A 16,636-nucleotide genomic window follows, 5' to 3' on the forward strand; every position below is an offset into this window, starting at 1 on the left:
ATACTCTATTTAGGTGGATAAGACCACCCCTTAGTGACTCATATCCCTTAGTCAATAGAAATGATCTTTGACTTATCCTACAGCTATCATTGCTGCTCAGGCCTCAAGTCCTCAGCACTTCCATTAACTCCACCTCCTTTCCTGCTCTGGTTCAGGCCCTCACCATCTTTTAACCTGATGATCACAAAGACTACAGTTGCCTGTGATAGGCAGGCTGCCATTCCTGCCCACGGTCTTGTTCCACCTCCAGTTTATTCTGGGACTCCTGCTGTTGATTTTCAGTTCAACAAATATTCAATGAGTACCACTATGCACTCTCCAGAACCATAACAGGTGCTATAACTATCAGCAAAAATAAGACAACATCTTTACTTTCAACAAGCCTGCAGCTAAGAGAGGGGCATTCAGTAAACGTTACATTAGAGATCAGGACCAGGTACTGCAGGGGTAGAGACAAAAAGCCCCCGTATCAGTTGAGGGAGTCGGAGGATTTTCTAGAGAAAGTCATGTCTAAGCTGAGTTCTACAAGGTGAGCAGGAGTTAACATTTAGGAGAATGGAGAAAGAATGCAGAAGAGAGGAGGTACAGTTTGGTGCCACTGGTGGGAACAGCAAGTATTTCCATATGGAAGGACTGTGAAGTTTGAGGAGTTAAAGCAGAGATTACTGGGGAAGAAAGGACGTCTTGTCTCACTGATGTTCTTGGAGGTATTGGGTGGATTTACCGTTCAATTTCCTTTTCATTCCCCTCTCTACGAAATCGCTCAATGTATTCTTTGCGATACTGTTCCTGTGTGTGACACTGCTCCTCAAATATTTTAATTGTTTCATTAAAAGCTTCAATTGCAGTCCGCTTCATCTGTATTTCCTATAAGAGAGAAAAAGGAACGACATACACTTCATTTCTTTGTTTTATAATTTTGTTACTATTCCATGTAAGACAATTTAGAAGTTTAAAACAGCAATTTTCAACTTTTTTCATCTCATGGCACACATAAATTACTAAAATTCTGTGGCACACCAAAAAATAGGTATAATTTTGATTCAGTCACACTGGACAGCTATTATTGTATTTGCTGTTACCATTTTTTAAAAGATTTTATTTATTTATTTTTTAGAGAGAGAGGGGAAGGGAAGGAAAAAGAAATGAAGAGAAGTATCAATGTGTGGTTGCCTCTCACACACCCTCAACTGGGGACCTGGCCCGCAACCCAGGCATGTGCCCTGACTGGGAATTGAGTGGGTGACCCTTTGGTTCACAGGCCGGCACTCAATCCACTGAGCCACACCAGCCACGGCTGTCATTTTTTTTATTTGACCATCTAAGAGAAAAGAGGTCAGTGCCCTTGACTAAATAGTCAGGTAGTACATGTTTTTAAAATTCTCGTAGTCCAGCCAGGTGGCTCAGTTGGTTGGAACATCGTTCCCTATGCACCAAAAGGTTGCAAGTTAGATTCCCTATCAGAACACCTACCTAGGTTGCAGATTCAATGTCCAGCCAGGGAATGTATGGGAGGCAACCAATCAATATCTCCTTCTCTCTCTCTCTCAAATCAATAAAATCAGTAAACATATCCTCTCTCTCTAAAATCAATAAACATCCTCAAGTGAGGATTAAAAAATAAATATGTAAAAATTCATGTGGTACACTGGTTGAAAACCGCTGGGCTGAAAACAAGACCCTTTATTTAATTCCTACTCTTATTACTTATATGCAAAATGCATCATTCAAACTCTAAAATAAAAGAGCTATTAGCTGAAGTATAGCTGAGAACCACTGCCTCTGTGCTGCTAAGAGGGATTAACCCTAAACAGCTTGAAGACAAGGATGAAGTTCTGCCTTTGCACCTATTGTACTGCTGACCCCCAGAAGATGCTGAAGGAGTGAGTGAACAAATCAGGAGTCCATACACCAACATGCAAAGCCTTATTCCCAGAAGAACCCTATAAAGTCTAATTATTCTTACTTTCATTTCTAAAGCATGTAGTTTTCCAAATAGATTCATCATCAGATTAATCTGATTAAAAGCAGAAAATGAAAAGGAGAAGAATAGCTGCTAAAATCAGATGTGGAGTAAGATGAAAAACTACAAACTTCATAGAACAAAGCCCAACAGACTAAGCCTTTCAGCAGTAAGGTAGGTAGTCCCATACATTTCAATGAGCTCTGAGGGCTTCTGTAGACTTTAGCATTACTATCCTGGATGTTTACAATTTTTAAAGTTTGGTGCTTATTAGATAGTTCCTCAAGTATCCGGTGTTTATTAATCTCAACAAATGATTATTGAAAACCCACTATACAGAAAGTACTAAGTGGTGATAAAGAAGAGGATTTGTAATATACAGGTGAAATAGATTTCTAAACTTTAATATTTAATAGGTTTTGTTTTATGTCATGGTAGAGGAAATCAAGTGGGGTGAATTAGCTTTACAGAGGCTTCATGGAGAAGGCAGTATGTGTGCTAGGTCTTAAAGAATTGGGGTGGGGAAAATTCAGCATTGTATATAGAGGCATCGCATGGCATGGACATGAAATAATAGGGTATGTTCAGGAATAAGCAATTGTTCAGTAGGGTTGGAACATAAGGGGATTGGCTGATAAGGGAAGCTCAAACATTTATGATGTTCCATATTGTTGGGGTTATATCATACCTATCTCAAAAAATACAGTAAACATACTGAAATGCCCATATCTACATATTTAGCTATAAATTCTACAATTTGGAAATTACAGTGAAGGGTCTTGACTCCCTTGTAAGATTAAAAAATTACCTACAAAGCACTGGTCCTGTATGTTCAAAGAAAACACCATTAACTAGAGTTTACTAACACTGGTATAGGTGTTGGTGGGGCAGCAAACAGAAAGGTTTTTCGTATCACTGCCAAAGCAGCAGCTTCCCCATAAACAATGCCACTATGCCTACCACCAAAACTATAAACCTATCCATCCCCTTTTCTTCCTTCTCCTTATTTTACTTGTGTTCTGGATAACACCTCTGCTTCCTTTCTCAAGTACTTCATCCATCACATCAGCCAGCCCCTCTGACATCATTAACTCTCCCAGTCTAATGGTTCCTTCTCATCAACATACAAACAAGTTCTAGTTACACCACTCTGAAAAAAATTCCCAAACCCTAAATTCTCTCCCAGTCACAGTTAAGCTTCTTGAAAAAGGTGTTTATATGGCTCTCTTTCCTCATCTCTCATTCACACTCCAACTCACCCTATTCTGGTTTCTGTACTCACCATTCTACAGGCCCTTCCAAGACCACCAGTGATCTCACTGCCAAATTCCCATCTCTTATCCCAATCCATCATTGAGTCCTATCACTCTTCCTCCTAATTTTATATAATCCAGATGTCAAATATCCTCATATGCCATCTTTTCATCTTAACCCCTTGTGCCAACTCTGACTTATATACCATCTCTTTCCCATTATCAGGGAAGAATTCACTTACATCAAAGCAATCTAGATTTTACCTAATATTTCATAGAAATAGAGAGGAGGTCTGCGATATTCATAAACACTGTAACACAGGAGGTCTATAAACAGAGGAGGTCAATTCTTTAATCTCTCTTTAACACTTACTGTCCCCACATATCTCCTGTACTACTAATCACTGGATCCCTCCCTCTCCTTCTCCACCTCCCAAAGCTTTAAGCCTCCGTGGCTCTTCTGTGCTCAGTCCCTGCTCTGAAATCTCACATAGAGAAATTTAGCCATCATCTAAATTCGACCCACTTGGGGCCTTTTGATTGCCTCCATCTACCCCCCACACCCAATGCTCCAACCAGGGATTCCAAGTCCAGAATACAGTGTCATTTCAGCTGCTCAGATCGCATAATCTGCTGTGAAATCCCCAGTATTACTAAGCATGTTCGCAGCATGTGAGGTTTTCTCTGCCTTCTCCAGTCACGAGAGCAGAAATACAGCTCGATACCAAGCCAAAGCTGCATGCGACAGTGGCCATTTTTTCTAGCCTCTACCCACAGGAGGGTTAGCCCTCCCTAGACTCCATTTCATACCATGACTCTGACTCTATGCCCTTGCCAAGGGTGGAGTGCTTTTAGTTCATTACCTTCCATATATTCATTCAAAAATAATTGAACACTAACTCTACGCCAGGTACTATTTGAAGTGTTTGAGATACATAAGTGAACAAGCTTAGATAAAAATTTCTGCCCTCACCCTGGCTGGTGTGGCTCAGTGAACTGAGTACCTGCCTGTAAACCAAAGGGTTGCTGGTTCGATTTCCAGTCTAGGACACATACCTGGTTTGCAGGCCAGGTCCCCCAGTAGGAGGTATGCAAGAGGCAACCATACATTGATGTTTCTCTCCCTTTCTTTTTCCTTCCCTTCACCTCTCTAAAAATAAGTTTTAAAAAATATTTTTAATTAAATTTTTAAAAAAGATTTTACTTATTTAGAGAGGGGAAAAGAGGGAGAAAGAGAGAGAGAAACATCAATGTGTGGTTGCCTCTCACATGGCCCCCACTAGGGACCTGGCCTGAAACCCAGGCATGTGCCCTGACTGGGAATCGAACCTGCGATGCTCTGGTTCGCAGCCCGTGCTCAATCCACTGAGCTACACCAGCCAGGGCTAACAAAAAAAAATCTTTAAAAATTTTTTTTCTACCTTCTAGGAACTTATGGTTTAAGAGGTTATACAGGCAATAAATAACAGACATGGTAAGTAAATAAAGTACAGTTTGTTAGTAGGTAACAAGTATTATGAAAAGAAGTAGAGTGGGAAACGAAATTTGGAATATGAGTTACAATTTGAAATAAAGTTGTCAGGTAAGCCTTATTTGATGACAACATTTGAGCAAAGACTTGAAGGAGCTGAGGGGGCTGGCCAGGTGACTGTCTATCTGCGGTTAAGGGGATGTGTTTCAGGCAAGGAAACGGCCAGAACAAATACACAAAGGGAGAAAACAGGTCTAGTATATTCACAGGACAGCAAGGGGGCTAGTGTGACTGGCGTACAGAGAGAAGAGAGTTTAAGAAATGAGGTCCAGACTTCCCATCAAGATGGCAGCACAGGTAAATAGGGTACTGGCCTCCTCCCACAACCACATCAAAATTACAACTAAACTACAGAACAGCCATCATTCAGAACCACCTGAACCTGATCGAATGGAGGTCTTACAACTAGGGAATTAGTGTCATGCATAGCCTAAGTATTCAACAAACATGTTTGGATGATCATACTGAACTTTCAAACCAGATTCTCTGCCTCTCTCCCACACACACTCACTCAGATATAGTTGGGGTTGCCCTTATCTCCAACTTAAAGATGGGAACTTTAAACACAGACTCTCTCAATGGACATAAACAATTTTTAACATAGCCAGGATTAGGAAATAAATCTCCTGAATTCTAATTCAGTTAGTTTTATGTATTTTAAGAAGGTAACACATACACACAGAAAGAATATATCAAATATATAAAGAATATATAAAGGGTAAGTTTTCTACTTTTGGACTCTTACTGTCTTAATGATCTTACCCAGAGGATATATCAGTTTCTGGCCAGAAACATTCTGACCACGTTTTTTAACATGTACACATGTAACACCCTCTACTCTTTTTTAAAACCATGAATGAAAGGATATTACATACATTTTTCTATAGCTTGCATTTTTTACTTAATACATCTTAGAAATCACTCAAAATCAGTAAACACAAACTTCCTCATTCTTTCATGGTTATAGAAGACTTTCTGCCCTGGCTGGTATAACTCAGTGGATTGAGTGCAGGCTGTGAACCAAAAGATCACCAGTTTAATTCCCAGTCAGGGCACATGCCTGGGTTGTGGGCCAGGTTGCCAGTAGGGGTCACATGAGGGGCGACCACACATTGATGTTTCTCTCCTTCTCTTTCTCCCTTCCTTTTCCTCTCCCTGAAAATAAATAAATAAAATCTTTTTTTTTTTTTTTTAAAAGACTTCCTCCACGTCCCCTGCAGCTTAGCTATGATCTGGTAGACATGTCTATCCAGTGGGAGGAAAGTGGAAGCAGTTTGTGTTTCTAGCAAGTAGCCTTAAAAATAGGAAATATTCCTTTCTCTTTCCTATTCTTCCCTCCTGTTTGCTAGAATATAGTTGTCATGGCTGATATTGGAGTAAGCCATATCCACAGATAGAAAAGTATCAAGACAGAAGAACCCTCGGCCCTAATGATTTTGGAGTTGCCATAAAATGCCTGAACTACCTATACATAAAAGAAAAATAAATGTCTAGTGGAAGCTTTTGTTCTTTTGTTATTTTTTGTCACTTGCAGTCAAACCTTATCCTAGTTAATACTGATATAAAATATATCCTCAACCAATAAAATAGTGATTTATGAATGGGAGAGAAATTTATATCATCAAAGTCTCAAAAAGACTCTTTAAGATATTAAGACAACTAAAGAATGTCAGGCAAATTAAAGAAAATCTGATGTAACTGTAATGCTGCATACTTACTGACCTAAATAACAAAACTGTACTAACCTGGGATGTTCTGGTATATTCTTCATATAGCCTGTCATATTCTTTACTCTTTTCCTGATACTGAGAGTGGTACTCCTGTAGTTTTTTACCTACTGCATCAATATTATCTTCTTTTACCAACTGATCCTATGCAGCCAAACAAAAGAAATAAAGAATATTAACAATTCTAACATAAATTTTCACATTTACTTATTTTTTAAATTTTTTATCTATTTATTTTTAATTGTATTTCTACTGTAAGTTTAAGTCACTATAGTAACATCAAGCATGCAAATGCACTAAATTCTTTTGTTAACACTAAGATCAGTCTTTATATCACAACAAAAATTATTAACTTAAAAATTAATAAAGTATAAATAGAAAACATAAATAAAAGTATATTTATATACTTGATAAATACATGCAACAAGTTATTAATAGTTGCCACAAAATAAGTCCTAAAATTCTTAAATCTTCAATAGAAATTTTTAAGTAGATTTTTTTAACTGATAAGCCTGATGAATTAGAATCAAATGAGGCTCTTAAATAATGACTTGCTAAATAGCTATCAAGAACTTTTGTAATCATACCTGTTGGTATTTGGACACTGGGTACATCAGCTTCACATCAAGTTTGGGATTGTACTGAGCAAGAGATTCATGATGATAGTGGTTAATGAGCTCCACCACGGAATTAAATGTCAGAGGATCAGAAAAGCCATATTTACCATCTCGATGATAGATCTTTATTAACTTATTATTGCCTCCCTTCCTGTGAACAATAAGAAAACAAGGGTAGATTTTTTTCCCCAGCATTCTACTGAAGTACTACTTTCATATGAAGATATAAAAGTTTGATGTCACATAATAAACAAGTTTTATTATGTTTTATTATGTTGAGGCTGGAATAGGCAAAAAGATATATAAAATTATGTGTATAATAGTATATACAATATCATGCTATTTTTACAACTATTTCTTTTGTCTATAAATATCTTACTTACTAAAGGTCAATATAATCACTTAAGAAAAATACTGTATTGTATCTTTAGTTTATTTTCTGAATGAATTATCTAACTTAAATTCTATTAATATATTTTAAGGAAGAACAGAAACAACCTCTTTAGGACCCAGAGCTACATGGCTGTGTATCTATAGAGGGAAGCAGAAGCATCTATCTCTTTATGAAGGGGGATGATAAACATTTGTCACACAATCACCAACAACACCCCAAGTTTTATTGTCAATGACCAAACAAAATTAAGCTGCTTGAATGATTTATGACTGAGTAATTTATCTAGACCTGACATTATTTTGTCTTTTATATTTACTTATAATTCTTGGAAATTACTCTTTAGGCCACGGAGTATGTAAATGATTCAAAGTCATTCAGCTGTTTTACAAAGTATAGCTTTGGAAGAGCCATTTACATTAGATGAGTGTAATTTGATTCTTGAATAGTTTTAACCACTTCTGTTTATTGAGTTCTATCCAATGGTGCCTTAAAAGGTAATTTATAACCAAAGCTTAAAATGGCAATGTTTTGTTAAGTCCTTTAAGGTATAATCTAAAACAAAATCAGGTTGAATCACTGTATCTTAGCAAAGTACTGCACAGTTCCCATTCAACCCTTCTTATAGCAGCATGCAGACCTAATGAGGGGGAAATATGTCTCTAATTTATGCCATGCTATTATACATGATAAATGAGGTACTGGGATCTGTATGAAAGTTCAAATACAACAGGTTTGAATTTATGGATTGATTTGAATTAAATAATGCTTCAAAGGTAAGTATTTAGATGAAAAATTATTCCTATAAAATGTACATTAAAAGGATCACATAATCATATGTAATTCTTATAGGTGAGTATACCCCACATATACCCACAATAAATGCAAGCTGCTGTCTCTGCTAAAGCAAAGTTAAAAGGCACTCATTCATTCAAAAAAATTATTGAACATCTACTATGTGCCAGGAACTATAAGACTGTAGGTGGATATAGTAACAAGCCATCCATAATCCATGTTTTCATAGAACTTACAGTTCAGAAGCATAAGGAACATACCTCCATCTTTAAGCTTATAAAGAGCATAAAGAATTTCTCAAGATAGAACATAAAAATAAACTATCAAATGGTAATAAATCCTATGGAAAAAAATTAAACAGAGTAAAGGGAAGAGACAGTTCTGGGAGTAAAGGAACTGCTGTTTTATTTATGCAACAGCAGGGAAAACCACTCTGTTCAGAGTCCTAAACTAAGTGATAGCACAGCAGATATCTGGAGGGAGAGTTTTCCAGGCAGAAAGGAACAACAGTGCAAAGCCCTTGTGGTAGAAGCAAGCTCGACATATTAAAAAAACAGCAAGGAGGCCAGTGATGCTGGGGCTGAATTAGAAAAAGGGAGAGTAGTAGAAGATGAAGTTAGACACGTAAAAGGAGTGTAGATCATGTAATAATCCATAGGCCATTGTAAGGATTTTGGCTTTTACTGAGTGAGATGGGGAGACACAAGAGGGTTCTAAGCAGAATGGTATCATTTATCTTGTGTTTTAAAAGGCTCACTAGCTGCTGGGTTGAGAAGAGACCATGCAAAGTGGGCAAGGGTAGAAGTGAAAAGATCAGCAGGCAGACTATTAGAATAATCTAAGCAAGAGAAGAGGATGTCTTGAACAAAGTAATAGCAGTGGAGACACTGAGAAATGGTGGGATTCTGAATAGACACGGTCCAGCACAAATAATGACCCCCTTTTTATTACAAAAATCTCTTTTTACAAAATCTAAGCATGCAATTCTGTAATATAACAGTATTTGACTCACACATACCATATGACATTCTAGATGACATGTTTAAATTAAAACTATAAATTATTACACCCATATTATTAACCTACCAACCACACTCAAGCAGGCATTACTTCTACTGGACCCTGTATTTTGAAGTGAGAGCTGACAGAATGTGCTAATGGCCTAAATATGGGTATGAGAGAAAAAGACAAAATGATTTCAAGGTTTTCATCTTAAGCAATTAGAAGAATGGAACTGTCACTCATTGAAAATGAAGGCTATATTTAAAAAATATATATTTAAACAGGAAAAAACATTTTGCCTTTAGGTTAGGCAAGAGATGTCTAGTGAACATCCAAGAGCAGATGACTGGTCCAGCAGCCTACTGGAAGAATCTGAAATTCAGAAGAAGGTCTGAGCTAGAGATATAAAAACAGTCACTCTATAGATGTTATCTGAAGATAAACACAGCTAAACAAGAGAAGAGGTCCAAGGTCTAGGCCCTAGGGTTCACCAATGTTTGCTGGTCAGGGAAATGAAGAAGAACCAGCAAAGGAAACCAAGAGAGAGCAATTAATGAATAGGAGAACTAAGAGTTTTAAGAAAAAAAACTTTAAGCACTTCAACAGAGAAAATGGTCAACTGGGTAAATGACTTGGGGTGGACAAAGGAGAGATCACTAAGTGATCTTGACAAAATGGTTTCAGTGGAATGCTAAGGTGGAAGCCTGACTGGAATGGATGAAAGAATGAAAGGAAAAAGAAATTCCTTGGACAACTATCTTGAATAATACTGCTGTAAATAAGAACAGAAAAATAGGGAAATAGCTAGACAGAGAAATAGGGTCAAGGGAATTTTCTTTATTTACTATTCTTAAATGGGAGAGTAGAGCATATTTATATGCTAATGATGACTCAGTAGAGAGACAAAAACTGTTGATCCAAAAAAAAGACAAGATAATTCCCAAGGCAGTGTCCTTGAATAAATTAGATAGAGTCAGGATCCAGTCGCAAGAGGGAGATCCTGAACAGGAACAGTCAGTCTCCCGCTGGAATAAGAGAAAGGCAACCTTCACATTCAAGTGCAAATCTGTTGATGACTTGGCAATAGTAGCGTAAGGGAGTTAGATCTCTTCGGACAGCTTTTTCATTTCTCAGCAACTGCTGTAGGTAAAAGGGGAAGATGTGTTGTTGATTTGAAGAGAAAAGAATATGTGAAATTGTCATTTAGGAAAGTGGGAAAACAAATGGACTGGGGAGATGCAGAAATTCATCTAAGCAATACTAAAGTCCTGCTTAGATTAGTAGTCACAAATTTAAACGTGAGACTGATGGGAGACTCAAATGTTGGAAAATTTTTAGTTTCAGGTAACAGTTAATAAGCCTAGTAATCAATGCATGTGAAAAGCTATTGTTTCAGAAACTGAAGGTGTGACCCACCCTGACTCCAGGAGACTACAAGCAGTTCCACCTTTGTGCCTCAGGAGGACTGCAAGCAATCAGGATGGTATCTGAGCCATTGTGCTCCAGGGAGAGATGCCCACCACCCACAGCACAGAAAAAAGAATGCTGCAGCTTTTATCTGATTAACTTTTCCCCTGAATTTCAAACCCATTACCTACACTTTTCTTCTTATAAAAAGGGTTGGTTTAAAATGGGGTTTAAGATGGTTTCTTAGGGTACAAATCCACCGTCTTCTCAGATCACCAGCCATCTGAATAAAGCACCCATAAAGATTCAATCCCTGTCTCTGCTTATTGGGGCTAGTAGATGACAAGTAGCAAGAACACCACCTTTTCCATTTTCAAGAGCAGTCAGCATGGTGTATTTTTCTTCAAATTCGACTGTCCAGGTATAGGCGGGTATAGACAGAGTTGAATTTGCCAAGTGTTGGAATATAGTAAGGTGACTAAAATGGAGGGAGAGAAAAACAAGTTTGCTGAGGACACATTCACAAGGGTTATTTTAACAATGGACCATGGACTCTTAAGTAGGGAAGGAAGTGAAGATATGAAGAAACTGGAGAATAGTGAATTTCTAATTGTATGTCTTTCTCCCTTACATAATCTTGAAATGAAGAACCATGACACTCCTTCTTATATCCCAGCATCTGGCCCATGCCTGGCATAAAGCAGAGTCCTAAAGATCTGTTAACCATCCAGATTTTCTACAATGAATACTATGTACTGATTTTAACAGCAGTTATTGACTTAAAAAACCTCTACTTGATCACTTACTCTCTCCAGTCTGATTTTACTCTCCGCTGCTCTCCTTTGAGGGTCACCAATGACTCACCAAATTGAGACTCTGCCCCATCCCTCTAGCCCAGGCTGTTTCTTTGCAGTGAAATTTCTATTCTTCCTTCCTTCTTGCTGCCCCCCACATCCTTCTTAATATTTCATCTTCCCATGACTTCTGTAACATTCTTTCCTCTCAAACTCTTAGAATGCTCTTTAACTGCTTCCTTCCTGCTGCTAAACACAGTTATTCCTTAAAAGAATCTGCCTCCAGTCTCTACCCTCTTCCCCCATATATTCTATGTAGGTGACACTGAATCTTTTTCTGGCCATATATTCTCTTGTAGGCACCAAACCTCTATTTCTGGATCTAGTCTACATACACTTTTACCTAAAAGTTCTGGAGCAGCTAAAATCAACATCTTTCCCACTTCCCCAATAAAATACTGTTCCTGACAGTGCTTCCTATTTCTATAAATGGCACATTCATTCTAAGCCCAGCAGGTTCAAACCACCTTCAACTCCCTCTCAACCTCATACATATTCTATTATCAAATCCCTATTGCTCTTAGCTCTCCACTACCTTACTTTGACTTGGCTCCTTTCTTAGAGCCACCACCCTAGCATAGTGTCTTCAGTGTTTCAATCATGTCATTCCCTTCATTAAAAGCCATTATTAATTTTTTTTATACTTAGAAATAAAATTCAAATTCCTTCCCATGGCTCATTAGGCTCTCTGTAGCTGGCTTCTTCCCACTTTCAACTTCATATCCTACCACTCTGTGGTTCACACTGTATGCCAGCCACAGTGGTCTTTGTAGTCAATGATTCACCAAATCCTCCCAAAATCAGTGTCTTTGCATTTTCTGTTCCCTCTCCCTAGAACACTTTTCTGGCTGGATCTTTCTAATCCTTATGTTTTCAGAGGTCATATCCTCATAGAGGTCTTCTCAAAACTATCTTAAATTCCCTTTCTTCATATTCTCTATTATATAGCCCTTTTTATTCTCTATATAACACTCTATAACTGTGAAGTTACCTCTTTTTAAAAAAAATTGTTTGAATTGATTTTTAGAGAGAAAGGAAGGGAGAGAGAGAAACATCGATGTGAGAGAGAAACACTGATAGGTTGCCTCCTGTAAGCACCCCGCCAGGGATTGAACCCACAACCCAGGTATGTGCCCTGTCTGGGGATCGGGAATGAACCTACAACTTTCTGGTGCACAGGACGACACTCCAATCGAGCCACCCAGCCAAGGACCTCCTACCCTGACACCTTCCCCCACCCCTGAACATGAACACTATAGACAAGAGACCATGTTTGGCTTTTCATCATTTCCTTTTCCTGAAGCAGTGCCTATTAACACTGTGGGCACTCATTAAAAATTAAGTGATTAAAGAATAAATCCTCTTCTGGATCACCATTACCCCTCAATTCTTAATAGTCTTCTAACTCTACTAGTTAGTTATCTATCTTCTTTTATTCTTTCTATTCAAATATAGCCTGTGCATATAACTTCCCTGCTGAAAAAATGGTAATGGTTCCCCCTGCCTATCTACAACTCCAAATTCAAGCTCCATTAAACTCCAAACTCCATTAAATACAAACTCCAAGTTTTATAATTCAAGGCCCTCTTCAACATGATCCTTTTCCAACCTTCTACCCTTCTATCCCCCCCATCACTTTTTCCTCTTTATAAATTCTACCCACTAACCAAATGGAACTGCATCTCACTGAACAGGACTCTATCGTTTCTCACCTCTATATCTTTTTCCTATTGTTACCTAATCCTGCAAATGCTCCCCACAACTTTCCACATATCCAAACCTATCCCCTGTTCAAAATACATTGCAAATGCAATTTCTTCCATGGTGAACAGCTTTTTATATCCTCTTAACAAGCTATCTCTTGCCCTCTTTTAAGCTCTCAAAGCACATTGTTTGTACTTCTGTTACTTTAGTTTAATTCAAAGCATTTTTTATTCCCTTTACCCTCACTAGTCTGCCTTCCTTGAAACAAAAGTTTTAACCCACTGTTAGCTTTTCTGCAGAGTAACTAGTACTGAGCTATGAGTATTTACTAAATTAAATTAAGACCAGCACTTTTCTGCCTAGCAAAATCTATCAAGGCCCAGCTCAATGGTCACTTCCTCTGAGAAAAATTCTTTTTCTTTCTCTTATTTATTCTTCCTCTGAATATTCACTAAGTACCTATTACACATCAGACCTTGTGCTAGACACATGAAAATTTTAAAACATTCTAGCCAATGCCAACCAATCAACCAATAAACAAAATATAATATATAATACAACAAAATATTATTCAGCCTTAAAAAGGTAGGAAATTCTAACATATGCTACAACGTGTATGAAACTTAAAGATATTATTCTATATTAAATAAGCCAGAAACAAAAGGAGAAATATTATATGATTCTACTTATATTAAGTAACTAAAATAGTCAAATTTAGAGATAGAAAATAGAACAATGGTTACCAGGGGCTGGGAAAAGGAGAATGGAGACAGAACTCTAATATAACACTTAGCACACTACATTAAGATATGGTATAAATACACCCCTCCTATTCCACCATTACACACCTGGATTATGAACTCTTAAGGGAAATTCATTTATTTATGTTTATAACCCCAGCCCTAGCACAATATCCAGCAGAAAGATGATCCTCTAAACAATAAAATGGTCTGCCTGAAAAGGAACTTGCTAGCTTCCTATGACTAAAAGATCACATGGAAACTCAATAATGGCCCTTTCTGGAAAGTACTACTCAGAGAATTCTTGTATCTAGAGAAACCAGATGAACCAGGTAAGAGTAAAGATTCCTTCCAGTTGTAGTTCTCTAACACAGCAGCCCTAGACTAGAAAGCTTTCAGTGGGGCCCCTCACTGGCCTTTTTCCCTGAAAAGCACTAAAACTTTAGATAAATTACATAATTATGCAGGCTCTTTTCCTTATCCCAAAGATATAAAAATTGTTGCTTTTAGTTGGTTGTAATTAGGAATCTAGCTATTATAAAAGAGTACTTTAGTGTAGGATTAAAGCCATTTTGCAGATAAATTAGGACATCCATTCACTTAGTAACTATTTATTAGGCATCTGTTATCTAATGCCTATCCATTGTCACACACTAATCTAGACTCTGGGGATACAGCTATGATTGAACAAAGTCCCCAGTCTTAAGAGAACTTAAATTTTTGTGGGGGGTGAGATAAACAAGTTGGAAGAGAAGGTGAAAACAGTGAGCAGCACATAGAGTAAATTGAGGCAATATACATCCTTGGTTGGCTACTTTGGATTGAGTGATTAGGGAAGATCTGAAGACGTGGAATGTATATAGAGATCTGAATGAAAATAAGGAACCAATTATGCAAAGATCAGAAAGAACAGTTATTGCAAAGAGCAGACAGAACAGCTACTGCAAAAGTTCTAAGGCAGGAATAAACCTCACTTGTCTTGAGACACAGAAAGGCTAGTGCAGTTGAATGTAATGGATAGAGAGAGAGAATGACAGGAAAGGAGGTGTGAGAAGGAGACCAAGACCAGGTTAAATAGAGTGTTGTAAGTTAGAATAAAATCTAAATTCTTTACCTTAGTTGCAGCAGAGAGAGTTGCAGCAAAGGAGAACTCAGATTCATATCTTAAAATTATTACTCTGGCTGCTATGCAGAAAATGGTCAACAGGGGTAGGAAAGATTAGATATTTTAAGATGCTAGGAGCCCTGCTAGGAGGTGACTGAAAAGACAAAGCAAGATGATGGTAGCTTAGATTTAGATGGCAGAGAAATGTGAAGAGATTATGAACATAAATTTGGGGGCAGAGTTGGCAAGACTTGTTTAATGATGAACTGAATGTGAGGGTTAGAGAAAGAGAGGGAAAAAGACTTGAGGCTCGAGTAACTGTAGAGATAGTGGTTCTATTTCTTAAAAAAGTAGTCTTGAAGAGAAACAGTTTGGGTAGGGGGAGTTGGGTTTGAATTAAAAACTTTGCATTGGCCATGTTAATATTAGTATAACCCCTAGTTATGTAGTGGCAAAAGCAAGCAGGCAACTGGGCATATGCATCTGAAGTTCTGAAGGTCAGAGCTAGAGATAAGGTTTATGAATCATCACCACATAATTGTATATTAAAACCACAGGACACTGACTTGGCTGTGGCTCAGTGGATTGAGTGCCAGCCAGCCTGTGAACGGAAGAGTCACTGGTTCCATTGCTAGTCAGGGCACATGCCTGGGTTGCAGGCCAAATCCCCAGTTGGAGGAGTGCAAGAGTCAACTCGATCAATGTATCTCTTGCACATCAACGTTTCTCTCCTTCTCTTTCTCTCTCTCTTCCCCTCTCTCTAAAAATAATAAATACAATCTTAAAAAAAAACAAACAAAAAAAAGACACCATGGGACCAGCACAAGCTTCACTGTGGGAGAATGAATTCAGAGAAGAAAAGGCCCAAATATGAACTGGGGAACAATTAACTTTTAGATATTGAATAAAGGAGTGGCCTAAAACTATGAAGAAAATCAGAAGAGTATGACTACTGCTGCTAACAGGTCAGGTAAGGTAAGAAGAGAGCAGTGGCCACTGGTTTACCAGTCCCTGTAGAATGGTAAGACAGAAGTCTGACTAGGGTGGAAAAAATCTATGTTGAATGAATCAATTGTAAAACACTGATTATTCCTCAGCACAACTGAAGTCCTAAAGTATTAACTTCTTAATGCCTTTACCCGAAACTAATACAGTGACTTCAAATTTCTAGCATGAAATACAGGATTACTTCTCTCTTTTTTTAAAAAGATTTTATTTATTTCTTTTGTTTTTAGAGGGGAAGAGAGGGAGAAAGAGAGGGAAAGAAACATCAATGTGTGGCTGCCTCTCACGCACCCCTACCACGGACCTGGCCCGCAACCCAGGCATATTCCCTGACGAGGAATCAAACTGGCGACCCTTTGGTTTGCAGGCCGGCACTGAATCCACTGACCCACACCAGCCAAGGCAGGATTGCTTTCCTTAAAGATACCAGGATAAAAAGGTAGCAAGAAGCCAGATAAATCTGCCTTTGAACTCATCCTCTGTCACTTACTAGCTATGTGTCTTTGGACAAGTTTCTTAACCAGGCTGAGCTTCAGTTGCCT

General features: G+C 38.0%; 1 protein-coding gene across 4 annotated transcripts in view; it reads right to left on the bottom strand.

Annotated features, from left to right (window-relative positions):
- LOC123832298 (phosphatidylinositol 3-kinase regulatory subunit gamma) overlaps positions 1–16,636 on the bottom strand; it is a 114,974-nt gene that overhangs the window by 22,546 nt on the left and 75,792 nt on the right. For all 4 annotated transcript variants that reach the window (XM_045859967.1, XM_045859966.1, XM_045859965.1 and 1 more), the window contains 3 exons: positions 7,062–7,242; positions 6,493–6,618; positions 725–867 (listed from right to left, as the gene is read on the bottom strand). In XM_045859967.1, the coding sequence (XP_045715923.1) occupies positions 725–867; positions 6,493–6,618; positions 7,062–7,242 (450 nt within the window). The remainder of the gene's footprint in view (positions 1–724; positions 868–6,492; positions 6,619–7,061; positions 7,243–16,636) is intronic.

This window comes from Phyllostomus hastatus, unplaced genomic scaffold, assembly GCF_019186645.2.
Source record: "Phyllostomus hastatus isolate PE091 unplaced genomic scaffold, TTU_PhHast_1.1 phas_scaffold_182, whole genome shotgun sequence".
Lineage (NCBI taxonomy): Eukaryota > Metazoa > Chordata > Mammalia > Chiroptera > Phyllostomidae > Phyllostomus > Phyllostomus hastatus.